General features: G+C 33.2%; 1 protein-coding gene across 2 annotated transcripts in view; it reads left to right on the top strand.

The window, feature by feature from the left end:
* The first annotated feature begins 5,368 nt into the window (after window positions 1–5,368).
* LOC138693107 (zinc finger protein ZFP2-like) overlaps window positions 5,369–17,635 on the top strand; it is a 60,368-nt gene continuing 48,101 nt past the window's right edge. Inside the window, exon 1 of one of the 2 annotated variants that reach the window (XM_069816738.1) lies at window positions 5,369–5,567. In XM_069816738.1, coding sequence (XP_069672839.1) covers window positions 5,549–5,567 — 19 coding nt within the window. In that variant the 5' untranslated portion in view covers window positions 5,369–5,548. The remainder of the gene's footprint in view (window positions 5,568–17,635) is intronic. The other variant, XM_069816739.1, reaches the window with a different exon arrangement.

The following is a 17,635-nucleotide window of genomic DNA, read 5'->3' as shown; positions in this document are numbered from 1 at the left end:
TAGGGGCAGCCTACGAATCTAGCGATAATAAAACGTAAACATATCTGTGATACAATGGCCTACCAACACGTTATAGCGCTTTCAGAATAAGAAGGCATATGGCCTAAGCCAATTGAGTGATAGCAGCAGTGCGACGTTGTCAGAGTTGTCACACGGTGCACGAGACGTGGAAGACAGCGACAACAGATAAGGACAGACATATCAGTTGCAGCTCATTGCAGCGAGCGGGTGAGGCGAGATCTGTTCCTTCATTATGTGTAATATTTAAATATAATTACTCTTACTGAAGTAATAGTCATCTCAATCTTTATTACTTCTTCGCTTCACAGATCAGCAGTAGATTTTGGAGGCACTAACTTTCGAAATGAAGTGACAGATATGTAGAAATTTACTATGCTAATTTCAGACATAGAATGTCTTAATAATAATAAAAAAAAAAGATTGCTGCATATTGTATTGCACTATCTGACATGTTGAAATACTCTCCTGAAAAAAATTGAGGGCGAGAAAAAGAAGAATGCTGCATATTGTATTGCACTATCTGACATGTTGAAATACTCTCCTGGAAAAAATTGAGGGCGAGAATATGTATCCTTATGTTCAGACTTCCTTGTACAGCAATGTTGAATTTATTATTGTTTATTTCTCCAGAGGAAAGAAGAGATAAAGTTTGTTTGTAGGGGCAGCCTACGAATCTAGCGATAATAAAACGTAAACATATCTGTAGCTACGTAATTTAGTATTGATATTGAAGTTGAAAAGTATTTTATTTTTCCTCTGCTAAATGAAGCCTATTTAATTCAATTCAATCGAATTCTCAAGTTTATACCTACCTAGGGGTCCAGGGTTCTATATTCTCGCATCCACACCTGTGGAGTAACGGTTAGCGCGTCTGGCCGCGAAACCAGGTGGGTTCGATTCCCGGTCGGGGCAAGTTACCTGGTTGAGGTTTTTTTCCGGGGTTTTCCCTCAACCCAAATTTGAGCAAATGCTAGGTAACTTTCGGTGTTGGACCCCGGACTCATTTCACCGGCATTATCACCTTCATCTCATTCAGACACTAAATAACCTAAGCTGTTGATAAAGCGTCGTAAAATAACCCAAAAAAAATCTGTATTCTCTGGTTATAATGCAACGTAAGCATAGCATGTGATCATACATAATTCAGTATTCATACTGAAACTGTAGATTATTTTATTTTTCTCTGTTAAAATAAGTCTATCTAATTTAATTTTATTCTCTTTTACGTATCTAGAGGTCCAGGGTTCTACAGTCTGGCTAAGAATCCAGCTATAAGAATATAAGCATATCTGTAGGCCTAATTCAGTACTCATATTGAAATTGAAGATTATTTTCTTTTACTTTGTTAAATCAAGCCTATCTAAAATTTCATTTAATCCTCAAGCTTATACCTATCTAGAGGTCCAGAGTTTTATGTTCTATCACTCTGGCGTGGGCAGTATAAGCCTACGAGTGAAGGTAGTTACATATAAGTGAATATGAAAACCATAACCCAATACGCTAATATGTTTTCGCGGGATATCAGCCGAGTTAAGATTTTGGAATGCTCCAAGCTTTCGACTGCTATCTCTGCAGCCATCTTCAGGGAAGTGATGTCCGAACTGAAAGTCGAAAGGTTATATAGATGTTAGGCTGTCTCAGGTGAAACGGGATTGGTTGGCGGATCGGCCAATCCGGGGCCAAAATCTTAACTCGGCTGATATCCCGCGAAAACATATTAGCGAACCAACGCCGAGAAAGCCTCAAATCATACATAACCCAATAATATCGTTAATATATTGAAGGTAAATCTGTATATTAGAAAAAGGTATATAATGTAATATATTATATACAACGCAAAGTTTTTAAAATAGAAATTGAGTTTTGGAATTATAAAATCTCCTCGTTTCTAGCATTCCTGTATTTATTTATATTTTTGGCAGGTTATTTTACGACGCTTTATCAACATCTTAGGTTATTTAGCGTCTGAATTAGATGGTGATAATGCCGGTGAAATGAGTCCGGGGTTCAGCACCGAAAGTTACCCAGCATTTGCTCATATTGGGTTGAGGGAAAACCTCGGAAAAACCTCAACCAGGTAACTTGCTCCGACCGGAAATCGAACCCGCCTGGTTTCGCGGCCAGACGCGCTAACCGTTACTCCACAGGTGTGGACCGCCTGTATTTATTTTAAAAGTGAAATGTAATTAAATTGCTTCATCTTATAAAGTTTTTAATGCTCTTAAGCAAGAATGTTGTTAATACTCTTCGTATAATTCATCGAAAAAGAAGCAAGAGTGTTTATGTTTACAATATCAACCAAATATCTCATACGTTTAAGCAATATTTCGTCTTATACCATGTATAATATTCCAATGAAAAGTGAAAATCATATCCGTGGTTATTCTCAGCTTTCTTCTTGCTTTCCATGTTGTATAATGTCACTGCTAACACATACTACTAATATAGTCTATTTAAAATATCGTACGATGAAGTAATACACCATTCTAAAAATCGTCAAATAATTAACACGTTTTGCGTTATTTTCTAGGAGAGGTAAATACAGGTAGCCTACAGTATACCACCTATTTGAATTATCTCTTTGTCCTGTCCGAGAATACGAGATAACTTATGTACTCCTAAACCACACGCCTCTGCAGTCAGATTCTTTGTTTCTAAAAAACTGACACACATTGCATCATAAGCTAGTCCTTCAGAAAAATTATAATACAGAAAATACAATACTCCTCGCCTGCGAGTGTAGGACTATCCTTTCGCGTATAACAGATGAAAAACCAGAGCCACTTGCAATCTCTTCAAGAGCCATTGTTACGGTAAGTTACACAACACATAAGAGAAAACAGTCCACGTCTGAATTTGAAAATAAACAGAATCTATCTTCGTTTACAGAAAGGGACTTCAGAGCAAAATATGTTGTATATTGCAGGTTGGATATCTCTGTTTAGTCTTAAAGCGATAACACGCGAACCAGTTGACATACAATTGCCATTCTTGTACAGTTAGATTCAGAATTCGCAGCTCTATCGAATGGCACAGCTTAAAATTCACTCCTAGCCATAAATATTGTGCGCGCAAGAAAGAAACTAATACGCGACGCTTCAGCGAGACTTCGCGACGATTTAACTAGGCAACATCGCTTCACTGTTACTGGCTACTCGAGCTAGACCGGCCTGAACTAGCTCCGCCTTATATGCCTTCTTATTCTGAAAGCGCTTTTTTTTTAGTGGTGTGGCGCGCGCAGTTCTGGCATAGACCTACTAAATAACCGCTAGACCGCTCACTGGCGCTAGTGTTATGCTCCCAAATTGAACAGCCGACGAGCGGCAATTTGTTTGGTAGTGCTGAATAAGTATGGTTCTTTCGTGTGCTGCTTTTAATTACAGCAATGCACACGGATGTAAAGATAAAGAAGGAAGGAATGTTATATTTTACAGGTTAGTTAATCCATAATTTCTACGACGAATTTTTCTCCATATTATGTTACAGACGACAAATTATTGTACTTGCCATGTGACTCATCATGCTTCAAGTTTCCTCTGAGTAAATACTCGTATTAACCGAAAGTGGATAGGTGCAAACCGCAGAGAGAACTTCTACTCTACAATGAATCATTGAGTGTGTTCAACTCATTTGAAGATAGTTATACTTTTCAAACTACGTTATTACACATTGTTATTGTCCTTCATTCACTCCATATCATTCATTTACTTCAAACAGCTGTTGTTTCAGGGCATATATGAACAATTATTCACCGAATTTAAAGATACAGAAACTGCATAAATTATAAAATGGTATCTTCTTTTAAATATAAATGACAAAGTAATTCTTGTGTTAGTTACGGATTAATGAAACATTTTCTTCTGCTGCTGCTGTTGTTGCTACTGCTACTACTGCTGCTGATAATAATAATAATAATAATAATAATAATAATAATAATGCTTTCTTTTCGACTTCATACAGCAGTTTAACCTACTGACTGAATTAAAAAGTTGACATAATAATTCTTTTATTAACCGTATTTATGAATATTCACATTCAGAGTTCCTATGAAAATGATGCAAGTCAGACAGCCAGGATTGCTGGATATCCATATTTAGGCGGGAGTCTCCCAATTTCCCTGTTGAATCCCGATTAAAGCGAGTTGGGATTGACAAAAATCCCGATTTTACAGATATTAGTCTAGAACATAGGATTTCTATAGCCTATTATCCGATATTTTTATTTATATATCGACTCAGATGGTAACATTGAAAACATAGAGGTAACCCGCGGATATTTAGTAAGTCCTGAGTAAGTCTATGAGGTAGCCTAGCTGATTGCTGTAAGGCAAATAAACTCGCAAAATAATACTTCTAGTTCTACCGCATTGTTTATTAATCCGTTTCGATCCCTAGTCACTGCTCTCGTAATTAGTAAACATTGTATATTTTAAGTGCGTCGAGTGGCAAGAAAGACAGCGTTTTGATATCGTATTTTACACTAATAGCAGACACAATTGCTGCGTTTTATAGTTTAGTGAACTATGTTTAAACATGGATTCATCGTCAGATATTGAAACTGTTGGAGTACCGGTTCCGAAAAAGAAAAGTTGCAAAATTAATTTTGTAGAAAATGATTAAAACATATTCGTGGTTAATAAAAGAAATAAATTATTATAGTGTTCACTGTACTGTGTGTCCTTTGTATTTTAATGTTTCTCACGAAGGCGAATAGGCCTATTAGCCTACATTAAAAGACACGCAAACACTATTTTACAGAAAACTATTATAAATCTTATAATAAAGTATTGATAAGTCTGTCTTAAGTTAGCTTCTGATACCCAGATTTCCCTCGCAGAAAATCTAACAACTCTACAGACAGCAGAAACGGTATTAAAGGTATCCCGCAAAGGAAATATTGTTCCTTTAAACAAAAACATTTAGCTTTCGGATACGCAATACAGCACGTGTTCAAATAGCGGTTTCGAAATCCCGCGCGGTTTCGTCCAAACAAATGGCGGCTTTCCGCTGCTTCAATTTGGGAACATATTTCTCGCTTCTCCGCTACGGCGTGGTAGGGGCTCGCCTATAATTGGATTTAACCGAAGTCTATGATTAAAGCTGCCTAATTAATTTGCCCAATTGAATAAAAGTTGTCGAGAGTCTCACGTTAACCCAGCGCTTTCCTAATAATCCGCCACTGACCCCCTTAGCGATTACGATAAGGTGACGCAGGTCACAGCAGTTTATATTTCCCATCCCACTCTGCAGTCTGCTCTCCTAGTAAACAAACTATTTCAAATTGCGTCACGTAACCAACGAGCTCGACACGTAACCAAAAATTGTGCCCATGGGGTATGGTTTCGAATTTTGTTAATGTGGTCACGGCTGACTAGATCGTATTGAAGAAGTACCGTCATTGGAAGAAGTCAACTATTCTTATTGCATTCTAACGTGTAATTTTTGGTGTGTTATTTCACTATTATTATAATATTCTATATTCTGAACGATGAAGAAGTGAAGAAATCCATTCACTGTAGTTCATTTTCATGTTAATACGTTATAGAGGTAAGTTTTACCCGTAAATATTGCCAATTAGTGCATTCCGCATTGCTCTTCTGGGTGATTGGAGTCATTCAGAATTATGTTCTGCAATGCATTTGCTTTTCTATGGTGGATGTAGGCTATAATTCACTCATCCCGGGGAAAAACCAGATGCAAAAAAATCACATTTTTCAAGAAGGACTTTTTTTCTTTTATTTTCAGTAATTCTATGTCACTCATTTAGTTGGGGAACCATATAATTGTTGCGTTTAATATCAGAAATCAACAGGTTATGATGAATGTAGGCTATAATTTACTCATCCCGGGGAAAAACCAGATGCCAAAAAATCACATTTTTCAAGAGGGACATTTTTTTTTTATATCCAGTAATTCTATGTCTCTCATTTAGTTGGGGAACCATATAATTTGTTGCATTTAATATCAGAAATCAACAGGTTAGTGAAATATGCCAGTTGAACAAGCGTTTTCTGATACTCATGATTTATCTGTTTCTGGCCGCTACCAAAATTGACTTATTCCATTATGATCCAGGTATATTCTTGACTAATCTGTTTATGTCCGCAATCAAAATTGATTTATTCTCTAATGATCAAGTGTATTCGTGACTTACATCTTCCTTGCCGCTATCAAATCGACTTATTCCCTTAAGGTTAGTTGTATAACATACTATTACTTTACGATTATTTTGGAATCATATTTTTCGTATATGTAGTATATTATGTGATTAATTTATACACTGTGATTTTTAGTCATATTTTTTCATAACTACTGTAGTTGTAAAAAATAGGGAATTATAAGATTTAAGTCTATCGATATATAAAAAATTTATGAAATTTATCTAACATTTGTGTTATTCATATCTAAACAGCTCTTCATTTTCATTTCATTTATATTGTTAACTTACATTAATCATTAATAAGAAATAATACACTTAAATTTAGACCACTGCATAGACATAGTAAAAATATGTAAGAATTGTGTGCATAACATCAAGATTAAATCATTATAAAAAGTATAACATTGTTCCTTATTAATAAAACAAAAGATATATGTATCTCCCATTACTTAATGACAGAAAAAAACTTAACAACAGTATTCTAATAATGTCGGTACTAGTAGGGCTGTTATTCACATTTCTTCATCGCATGAAATCAAATCTGTATCCATAATATGAATGTTACAATTTGTCTTCAAACTCACATAGAAATCATGAAAAATTGGATCAGTGCACTTCAGTAAATCGAGGAGAACGTCCTTTTTTATGCGCTATTGAATTAGGTCCTTCATGGTAGTTTCATGTTTCAGTCGATAGTGCAATAGTTCCATGAATTCTGTAATTCAGTTTTTGAAAATTTTTACTTTCTTCATGTGATGTTTTGTACAGAATTATGCCATAATCATTTATCTCCCTCATTTTGCATGACTCCACAAAAATTTTTCTTTGTCTTAATTAATTTTCCTGGCCACCACAAGTGATTGAGGAATGCAGCAAAATAAAAAAAAACTACTTTATACCATTTCGATCACTTTGAAAGGACTTTTAACAGAGGCTGTGCGAACAAACTGGTACCAGTCCCTAGGGTAAAAGTTAGCTACATCTGAACTCTTCTTTTGTCTTTTAATTACAGAATGATCATAATCACACTCAACATGTGAATAACCCAATGTTATAAATTTATGATCAGTTTTCTGGAAAGTTGTAGTCAACATGAAAATAATATTTGATTATTCCTATTCTGGCCTCCACAAGTGTCACTATAAACTATTACATGTTTTACATTAGAAGGAAGATTAGGAAAATTTTATAAATACACGATGCTATTTCATTTGCATCCCTCGCAGCAATAGCCTTGTGCCATATGTAGCAAGTTACTTCTTGAGTTGTGCAGTCGTGGAGGGTCAAAATCCAAGTCCTCAATTGTTTTCTTATAGAAAGCAATGCTCGTTTTTAAGTTAGGTGTTGGGAGACATTGCTGTAATTGAAATGCCACGATTCTCATAAAGTTTTCATTCTTTGAGGCACTTTTATCATCCAGTTTTGTAGTATGTTTTTTCTGCTTCTTCTTTGTGGTTTGTACACGCATTCTGTAAATCTATACTCCCAATCTTACGTATCATTCTAAAGAATGTTAAGCCTCATCTGATAATAATCACACTTATGATAAGTATCAGTCTTTGGTATTTTGAAGAAGAGAATAAATGAATGAAATATTGTTTCATAGATTGTTCTGTTTACTGGTTGAACCACTTTTCACAATGCTATTTGTTCATTACTGATAATATTTAAATGTGCAGGTAAAATTTTATTTGTTACTTTCTTTGGAGTAATGACTTTGTGCATTGAGAAAAACATAATATTATGATTTCGAACTTCAGTCTTATCTTCTTATGATTGCTTTCTTCATTATGGTTTTCCCCCTCTCTTGTCTCTGTCTGGTAGTTGATGTTTTCCCTAGTTTCTTAGCTAATATCACTTCAATGAGTGCATTAGTTTCACCTGATTCCTTTAAGAAATAGCCTTTCCATACCTCAAAATTTTCATCATATACATTCAAAGTGTACGCAGGAGTAAGTAAACTATTTTTTTCCCTCCAATTCCTCAGCATTTCTTAACCTGCATGTCGCCTTTGTCTTCTAATAAGGCTAGATGTATAGGGCCGTGACACTTTCCTATCACGATTTCCTATTGACCAGTCTTCAATAAATAACCATTGTATTTCAAAATCTGTGAGTTTGTCCTTGTATTTCATTCTACAATCACTCAATGGGTTAGATTATCTAGCAGCATGCTCCTTATTTTTAACGTAGATATAAATAATTTTAATATTCTTATATATATCTAATACAATTACTACATACCTTATTGGCTAAATGTTGTAATCCTTCTTTACTGGTTCCCAAAATCTGAAGTATTTTCAGAGCTCTGTAAGACATGTTTCTAAACCGAAAGTTATCAACAAACTGATACAAGGAAGTGAATTATTGCATTGCAAGTGAAGAATGGTTATCGTTGATGCAGCTGCATTATTAATAAACAAAACTCGTGATAAATGCAATTGATTCTTGTTAATATTATAGCGAAAAAATTATAATTTAATAATTTCATGAAATCATCAAACAACAAATTATATTAAATCATTAATCGAAACTTAAATCGGTATCACAATACTAAGATAATTATTTAAAATGCATAAAGAAAGCCTGATACAAAAGAAGCGGTAAATTCACTTACCTGTTTATTACCATACGTGAGATAAATGTCAAAGGTGGTAAAAACCAGATAACTTGATTTTCTGTTTATTTCCAAGACTGTCATAAAAGTCAAAGGTGGGAATTACAAGATAAATAGACATATCTGTTTCTTACCGGGGATTTTATAACCTGTCTGAATTACGTTAAAGTGAAATTTGCTTATACTACCAATATTATTAAGAATTGACTTATTTTGTTACCATCAAACGACGGAGAAAGAGCAAAAAATAAGTACTAGCAATAAAAAATTGACTTATCTGGTTTTTCCCTGGGATGAGTGAATTTACAGGTTATATATCTTACATTACTTAACGACACTTGCAGAAATGACAGAATTCTTGCGGATCATTGAGATAAGATTGAATTCTCTCAAGTGGTAAATTTAATAAGTTAATTGAGAGTTGATTTTAAATTGTCAACAGTGAATAGACACTTCGGTGTATGGTTAACGGTAATTATTTACGTTAACTATCTCGTCTATTTCTGGCCAAAAATATAGGCTGAATCTTTCTTATGTCCCAACCACTATAGGAACTTGATAAAATACCTTGAAAATGTCTTGGATTTATAGTGTTGATTAGTAGAAATTGATGTGATCACTGGGAGAGCTATAAGCCCACCCAGCCTGCCCTAAATACGTACCTTACTTATATACGAAAATCGTCATGCGTGAACGAAGAATACCGCCATATTTCTTTAATGGAACAGTGGGTTTCAGTGTTGCCAACTTAGTAATAATACTACACACCTAATCAAACCTAACTTCATCTTTCTCATAATACTACACACCTAATCAAATGTAATATAAGCTATCACATAATACACACCTAATCAAACCTAACCTAACCTGTCACATAATACTACACATCTGTAGTAACATTCCTCACTTTTAATATAATTTCGTTTTCTTGTATTGCCGGCTCTGCCGATCATGTCGGTTTCCATCTAGTGGAAGTGGATCTTACTAATACTACTAATTCGAAGAAGACGCTATGGCGGCTTTCATAATAATTACATTTTACATGTTTCGTGATATACTAAATGTGTTAGTGTAGTAATAATTCTATATACTGTATAGTTACAATAAGATTTGAAATGTGTTGTGGTTGTGATAAAAATATTGAAAATTTGTTTATAGCGCCACATTGGCAGTGATAAAAGTGTGCAATATTCGATCAGTGTCTGGTGGATGCTTTAGAATGACATTATTATTATTATTATTATTATTATTATTATTATTATTATTATTATTATTATTATTATTATTATTATTATGTATCTGTATATTTATATTTGTATTGAAGTCCACACCTGTGAATTAAAGGTTGGCGCGTCTGGCCGCGAAACCAGATTGTCCAGGTTCGATTCCCGGTCGGGGCATGTTACCTGGTTGAGGTTTTTTCCGGGGTTTTCCCTCAACCCAATATGAGCAAATGCTGGATAATTTTCGGTACTGGACCCCGGTCTCATTTCACCGGCATAATCACCTTCATTTCATTTAGACGCTAAATAGCCTAAGATGTTGATAAAGTGTCGTAAAATAACCTACTAAATTAAAAAAAAAAAACAAATATTGAATTTTCCTCGAATTTTAAAACAAAATTTTTGTTTTATAAATTTTTAGCCCTCTAATGCGTATTTTCACTCTCAACCAAATTAAAAATATACAATATTCTGACACAAATTATTTGTTGAAATAATTATAATTTCTCTGTACGATATTCAAATATATGTCACTCTACATAAAGTAATAAAAAAGACATAAAGTAGGCAAATATCTGCTAATCTAGTTCACATATACTATCCTAATCTAACGTCTTGATCTAACCTAACCTACCGTAAACTGGGGAGACTTTGATAGTTTTTTCTTTACTGTGATGTAGTTTCCAAGAACATTGTATTATAAGAATGATAAAAATTCCTACAGAACCAGGTGACTTCTAGATTCTCTACAACCTATTGAAATTTCAATAAAATGTAACAAATCTTAGAAAACAATAAGTTATTGTATATCCAATTCACCCCACCTTAGGGTGACTTTGATGTGTCATTTTAAAATGCGTAGAATGGAAGGAAGAGATACCCAATGTATCAATCTCGCCCCACAGTAAAATCTGCCAAGCCATTCTCATACTATAGTATGTTAAGCTTATTGGATCTGTGGGGTGATTTTGATACCCGTTCATATGTGAATGTAAACAAGTTTAGGCTATATAAACAGAATTTGAGATGCATTAAAGGAGATATGTTACAGTTGTATGAACACTAATAAGCACAATAAGTTTATTGAAGATGTTAGTCAGACATGTTTCGGAGATGCTTCTCCAGCTTCAGTGACTAATTACGACTGCAAAACGAAAACAATTATAATTAATAACTTGATTAGTTATGTTTCAAAAATTAAAAAGTGACAAATGGGAAAATAGAAAGCTTATCTTAATTAATGATACTTTGTAAACGTCTTTCATTGACTGGAAAAGTTAAAAATATAAAATGTAATAAGCAGTATATGTTATATCTTCTGTATATACAAGTGATAACTAAAAATGATATAAAAAACTGTAATAATGTATAATAAAAATTGAATAAAAATATGAAAATTGAATTGACATTTAAAAATTGAAAAGTTAAAATCTTATGATATATATATATATATATATATATATATATATATATATATATATATATACATTTTTTGATAAAAAAATTAACACAGGCCATATTTAAATAAAGATAAAATAAGATGGACAAAATTGCAACTTGGAAGAATGACTCACCGATGTGGTTCTGTTGTTCGAACCGTGCCCTTGCTTGGCTTAAAGGAGACTAACTGAGATGAAGGAAAGGACAGAAATTAGGTTAACTAATACTACGTTAGTTATTTCAAATTGGAAGTAATATAAAGGTCAAATAGAATGTTTTTTCGTAAATTGCTTTATCATTCAAATTGTGAGAATTTATGAATTTGTCTTTGCATATTTTGATAGATGCCAGAATATTTAATAAGTTATCTTTCCTATTAATATGTAAAATTTCCTTATCAGAGTTAATGTCTGTAAAATAATGTTGATTATTATATATGTGTTCACTGAAAGCAGAATGAGAAATTTCATGGAAGATATTTCTATGTTTTTTATATCTCATATTAAAATTTCTGCCTGTTTGACCTACATAAGTAGCATTACATTCTGGAAAATGACAATTTAATTTGTATACACCTGACGAACTGAATTTATCAAAATTACTATTATGAAATTTATTAAACAGAATTTTACCGATGGAGCTATTACATTAACTTTTACCGCGTGACGTTACCGGAATGCGTATGTGTTTTGTTTATGATGGCGTCGTCTGCAACAAAATTGAATACTTTTTCAAATGAAATGTTGATAGAATTGGTTAAAGGATACCCTGAATTATACAGAGTGAACCGTGAGTAATGTCATTAATTTCAAGAGATTATTCTTTGACATATTTCAAACAAAAAAGTGTAATACAATTTTGCTCGTTTTTTCTTCGTTTTCGAGAAAAAAATTATTTTATGTGAAACATTTCATAGTAGGCCTATATTTTGGAAAAGCCATTGAATTAACTTAATTTCCAATATGCTTTGTCAATTTAAGAGAGTAGTGTGTTATGTTAAAAAAAAAATAGGTTTGTCGTTTAAATAAGCAGAAATTTCATCTGAATAAATGTATATTTTCGTTCTGAAAAGAAATTTTAAAGCGTTAAATTTGTTAGATCAAATTTCTGCGTATTTATTATCATAATACAGTGCTCTCTTAAATTGACTGAACATATTGGGAATTAAATCAATGGTTTTCCCAAAACACGGTAAGAAATGTTTAATATAAAACAGTTCTTATCTCGAAAATGAAGCAGAAAGGAAAACAAAAAAAATTATTAATTTTATTTGTTTAAAATATCTCAAAGAATAACCATTGAAGAAAATGAAATTTTCCGAACTTAATGGGAGGCGTGGATGGAAAGCATTGTGTATTTCAGGCAAAGGAACCATAATATAAAGAGTGAACCGTAAATAATGCCATTAATTTAAAATATCCTTCTTCCACCTTCGTGAAATTGTCCTCAGAGAATTTCCACTTAATTAGGTACTTTTCAATTTATCCCAGGACTTGTTTCTAAAACTATAATGGACATTGTGGAAGTTACAATATGAAAATCGTAAGAGAGAGAACGTAGGAAATCCCCTGCAACCAAGTTCTTAAAGAGAGATACCAACTATTAGGGAAACCTAACCTCAAAGTTATGTTTAGACGCTCTGCTGGATGCCTCCCGCATTGGACATTTTGTATATGAGGGCCAATGATATGCAGGTCATCAAATTGTGAAGATGTCATTCACATATAGTTATTATATGTTAATTTCTTCTACTACAAAAATAGAGAAGGCAGGCATCGTTTCATTTTAAGTTTCCTAATCACACACAGCAGCGATTCAAGTTGCGGAATTGTGAACACCAGTCAGCGACGCGATACTACGATGTCGCGTCGCTTGTCGCGCATGTTGCGTCATTGTAAATCCAGCATTAGTCTTATAAGCAATATTGAAGTTGAGTTTTTTAAAGAGAGTGGTAATATTGTGGACGTATTGATTGGAATAAACAAAGCAGATATAATCTTTTGGTTCTTTATTGTTGGACAAATGTGTGAATGTTCTCAATTGTTTTTTTTTTTTCGATTTACATGTGAAATGATCTTATCTACCATCGTCGTGTTGTAACCATTATCTATTGCTATTGTGTATATAGTGTCTAATTCTTTATTATAATCAGATTTAGACAATGGAATACTAAGTAATCTGTTAATTAAATTATGCAGTCCTGTTCTTTATGCTGTTCAGGATGATTCGAGTGAATGGGAATTAAATGTGTAGTCTGAGTAGGTTTTCTATATATTTTGTATAGAAATTTATTAATCTTTCTTTCTATAGTTATATCCAAAAAATTTAAAGTATTGTTGATTTCATCTTCTATAGTAAACTGAATCCTAGGATGCATAGAATTTATGTTATCTAACAAATTTTGAGAATCAATGTTTTGGTAAATTAAAAAGGTGTCATCAATATAACGTATCCATTTGACGATCCTTTGTGTATTGGATTCTATGAATTAATTTTCTAAATCATCGAGAAAAATTATCAGGCTTTCTAGCAGAAAGACACATCATCATTGTCTTTGTCTTTCTTTTTCTCGGCTCTTTCTCTTTTTTATGAAGATGATTTGTGTATTCCTCTTCTGTGATATTCTTTGTTTTAGATTGAACAGCACACGTCGCATTGGTCTTTTTTAGGTGAGAATAACCCACGATTATGGGCATCAAATTGATCGTTAAAAGTTGTGATAGACACAATTCTGTTGCTATATCTTTCTTCCTCCATTTTCGTTTTGATTGCCAGATTGGTTCTAGATACAATTTATTTGTTCGTTTACGGCAGTAGTGAGATTCTATCACTGGTAATGCATCAAGGAACTCTTTTAAATAATTCCTGTTTACAGAATCGATATTACCTTTACTCGAAATCGCATTTTTCTTAATTTTTTCTTGTTTCTTGTAGCTCATCTTCACTTTCAGAAACCGATTCTTCTACAGCTGTTGCCTTTTGATTTAGCACCCAGTTTCTTACTGTCCATTCGCCCAAGCACAAAGTTTGCAGAATCATTGATTTATATACTTGCATTTGTTCACCAGTTTCTTCCCATTGTAGATGGTAATACAGTAAATTAGATCGACGAGAATTCTTAGCTATTATCTTCCTTTCTTTAACATACTTGTTATGCACGAGAAGCTGTACCATGATTCTCTTTTCGGACCATAATTTCTTTCAAAAGTCTACAAATATTTTCTGTTTCCTCTCTTCAGAAAACTTTCGACATTTTACACTTAAATTTCTTTTGCTTGCATTACAAGTAGAGAGTGGTCCCAATTTTCTTTCTTCCTTTCGTACAAGAAAATTTGGTGGCTGGTCATCATTTTTCTTCCTTCCTAAGTACTTTTCACATTTCATCCGTTTACTTTTATTAATCTTCACAGCCCATAAATCTTTCTTAGCTCTCCTTTTATGGCAACGTTTACACTTTTGATTTTCATTATTCTGAGGCTATCTCTCTTCGATTTCAAATTTATCCTGTGTTTTTTCTTGATTGTTTTCATCTTTTCTCGGCTCCAAGTTGCTGAGTTCTTGGTCATCTTCACTGTGAATTTGGTTCTGTTCTTGGTTATTTCCATTACGAATTTCTAAATCGTTGCAATTCTCAATGGAATTGATTTTATCAACTGTGTTGAACATGTTAGAAACCCCATCATTATCATTGAAGGAATTAATTTTTTAATTAGTTTTTTTTTAATTTCATTTTTTTTTTCAAATTCTTAGTCACGCAGCAAATGGATTGTGGTTCTTAAAGTAGAATAGAATTTACGTTGTTATTATTATGTCACTGTTCGTAAACATTTGTTATAATAAAATAAATAATTCGGTTAATAAAAAACCACTGATGATACACACATTATACTTCGGACATAGAGTATGTGTTGTCTAAATCCACAGTCAATTGAACCATACGCTGACCTCTAGACGTTTTGAAGTAAAAATATGCAAAGCTCAGACGCGTTGTAAACGTTAAAACAGAAAGTCATTCTTCAATAAATTTAAGAATGATAAAATCAGCACGAAAAGGCTAATAAAAATAAGAATACAACAATATTAATAAAATGTTCTGGACATTGTTTGTACTTACCTAAACACTTTTGAACTAATTTATTATAAAACTATTTGAGAACAGAACGTTAAGCTATTCTCTGGCCACATGGAAAACTACAACAGTTTTTACAATGCACGTTAATTAATTTATTTTTCAGACTGCAGACACTGCACCACTTTGAAGCTGTAAGGAAAGGAACGATGAAATGTTTAATTTAATGCTTTTCCTTATTACTACTGTATTGTCAATATCGTTTCGATATTGAATTACATTGCGTCTAGATGACAAGGTTGGTTTTGCAAAGCATACAAAATCGACATACAAGGTTTTCACATTTAAATTGATGGCTCGTAAGTCGGAAATTCTATATAATTTCGACATACAAGGTTTTCACATTTAAATAGTTGGCTCGTAAGTCGGAAATTCTATAATGCACAGAGATACGAGCTTTTCATTTTAAAATTAAAGTATAAAGAGATACGTGGTTTTCAAATTTTGTCTTTTTACATGAATAAAATTAAAAACTGACAATTTTGCAAGTGTACACCATAAGAGCACGGTCTTTCCTATAAATTTGAATGAAAATCGCATTTTCGACTTACGAGGTTTTGATTCTTAGGTGTCGATATAATAATCAACATTATTTTACAGACATTAACTCTTATATGGAAATTTTACATAATAATAGGAAAGATAACTTATTAAATTTCTGGAATCTATCGAAATATACAAAGACAAACTCATAAATTCTCACAACTTGAATGATAAAGCAATTTACGAAAAAAAACATTCTATTTGACCTTTATATTACTTCCAATTTGAAATAACTAACGTAGTATTAGTTAACCTAATTTCTGTCCTTTCCTTCATCTCAGTTAGTCTCCTTTAAGCCAAGCAAGGGCACGGTTCGAACAACTGAACCACATCGATGAGTCATTCTTCCAAGTTGCAATTTTGTCCATTCTTATTTTATCTTTATTTAAATATGGCCTGTGTTATTTTTTTTTATCTAAAAATGTATATATATATTAAGATTTTAACTTTTCAATTTTTAAATGTCAATTCAATTTTTATTATACATTATTACAGTTTTTTTATATCATTTTTAGTTATCACTTGTATATACAGAAGATATAACATATACTGCTTATTCAGAAATCAATTACATTTTATATTTTTAACTTATCCAGCCAATGAAAGACATTTACTGTACCGTCGCTGGGTCTGGTAGGACTTTTGATTGCTAATGAAATAAAAGATAAATATCTTAATTATACCAAATAACCCTGCCATGAAACGTTATAATCAGGATGGTAATCTACGTGTCGAGGTAGTTAAGTAACAACACACACTCCCTATGTTAAACACAAACATTTATTTAGAATAAACAACAAAATAAATTCGTAGCACAGAAAATATCTTCTTCACAGAGTAATGTTAATCAAATCCATCTAATTACCTTACATAGGTAGGTACTCCCCCTCGCTGGCATCCATCTTGTCATACAACCTTGACATAACCAACACTCAGCACACACATAGCCGTTACACTCAAATTGGACACCCCTCAAACGTCACACAACAATGGGTGCCTTCATTGTGAATTTCATACTCGTCAAATTCGTTCTGCTGCAATAACTAAGTAAAACGTAAACCAAAACCATCTCACTGAACTCCTTGTAGTTTGTGGTAGACTTTTAGTTGTATCACAGCTAGAGAAACAATAATCTGAAATAAAAATACCGACCGGTATTTAACCAGAGTTGACTGCACGCTAGTCAGACAGAAAAATGAATGCAGTTCAAGATAATTAGTACATCACAAAACTCTCCGCTAAACTCCACACGAATATCTTCTGTGATAAACTCGCAGGTTCCCACAACACGTTGGACTACGCAGCTACTAGTAGACTTATCAAACCCAGTTCGATCCCCGGCCTACATAGGAGCTCGTGCCCTTCACAACACACGTTCTACCTCCAAGCCATCCCTCTAGCGTACTGACGCCAAACCTTACACTTTGGACTACGCAGCTACTAGTAGACTTATCGAACCCAGTTCGATCCCCGGCCTACATAGGAGCTCGTGCCCTTCACAACA

Source organism: Periplaneta americana, chromosome 17 (assembly GCF_040183065.1).
Source record: "Periplaneta americana isolate PAMFEO1 chromosome 17, P.americana_PAMFEO1_priV1, whole genome shotgun sequence".
NCBI classification, from domain to species: domain Eukaryota; kingdom Metazoa; phylum Arthropoda; class Insecta; order Blattodea; family Blattidae; genus Periplaneta; species Periplaneta americana.
The sequence above is the reverse complement of the archived record's forward strand: the minus strand, read 5'-3'. Positions and strand labels throughout refer to the sequence as shown.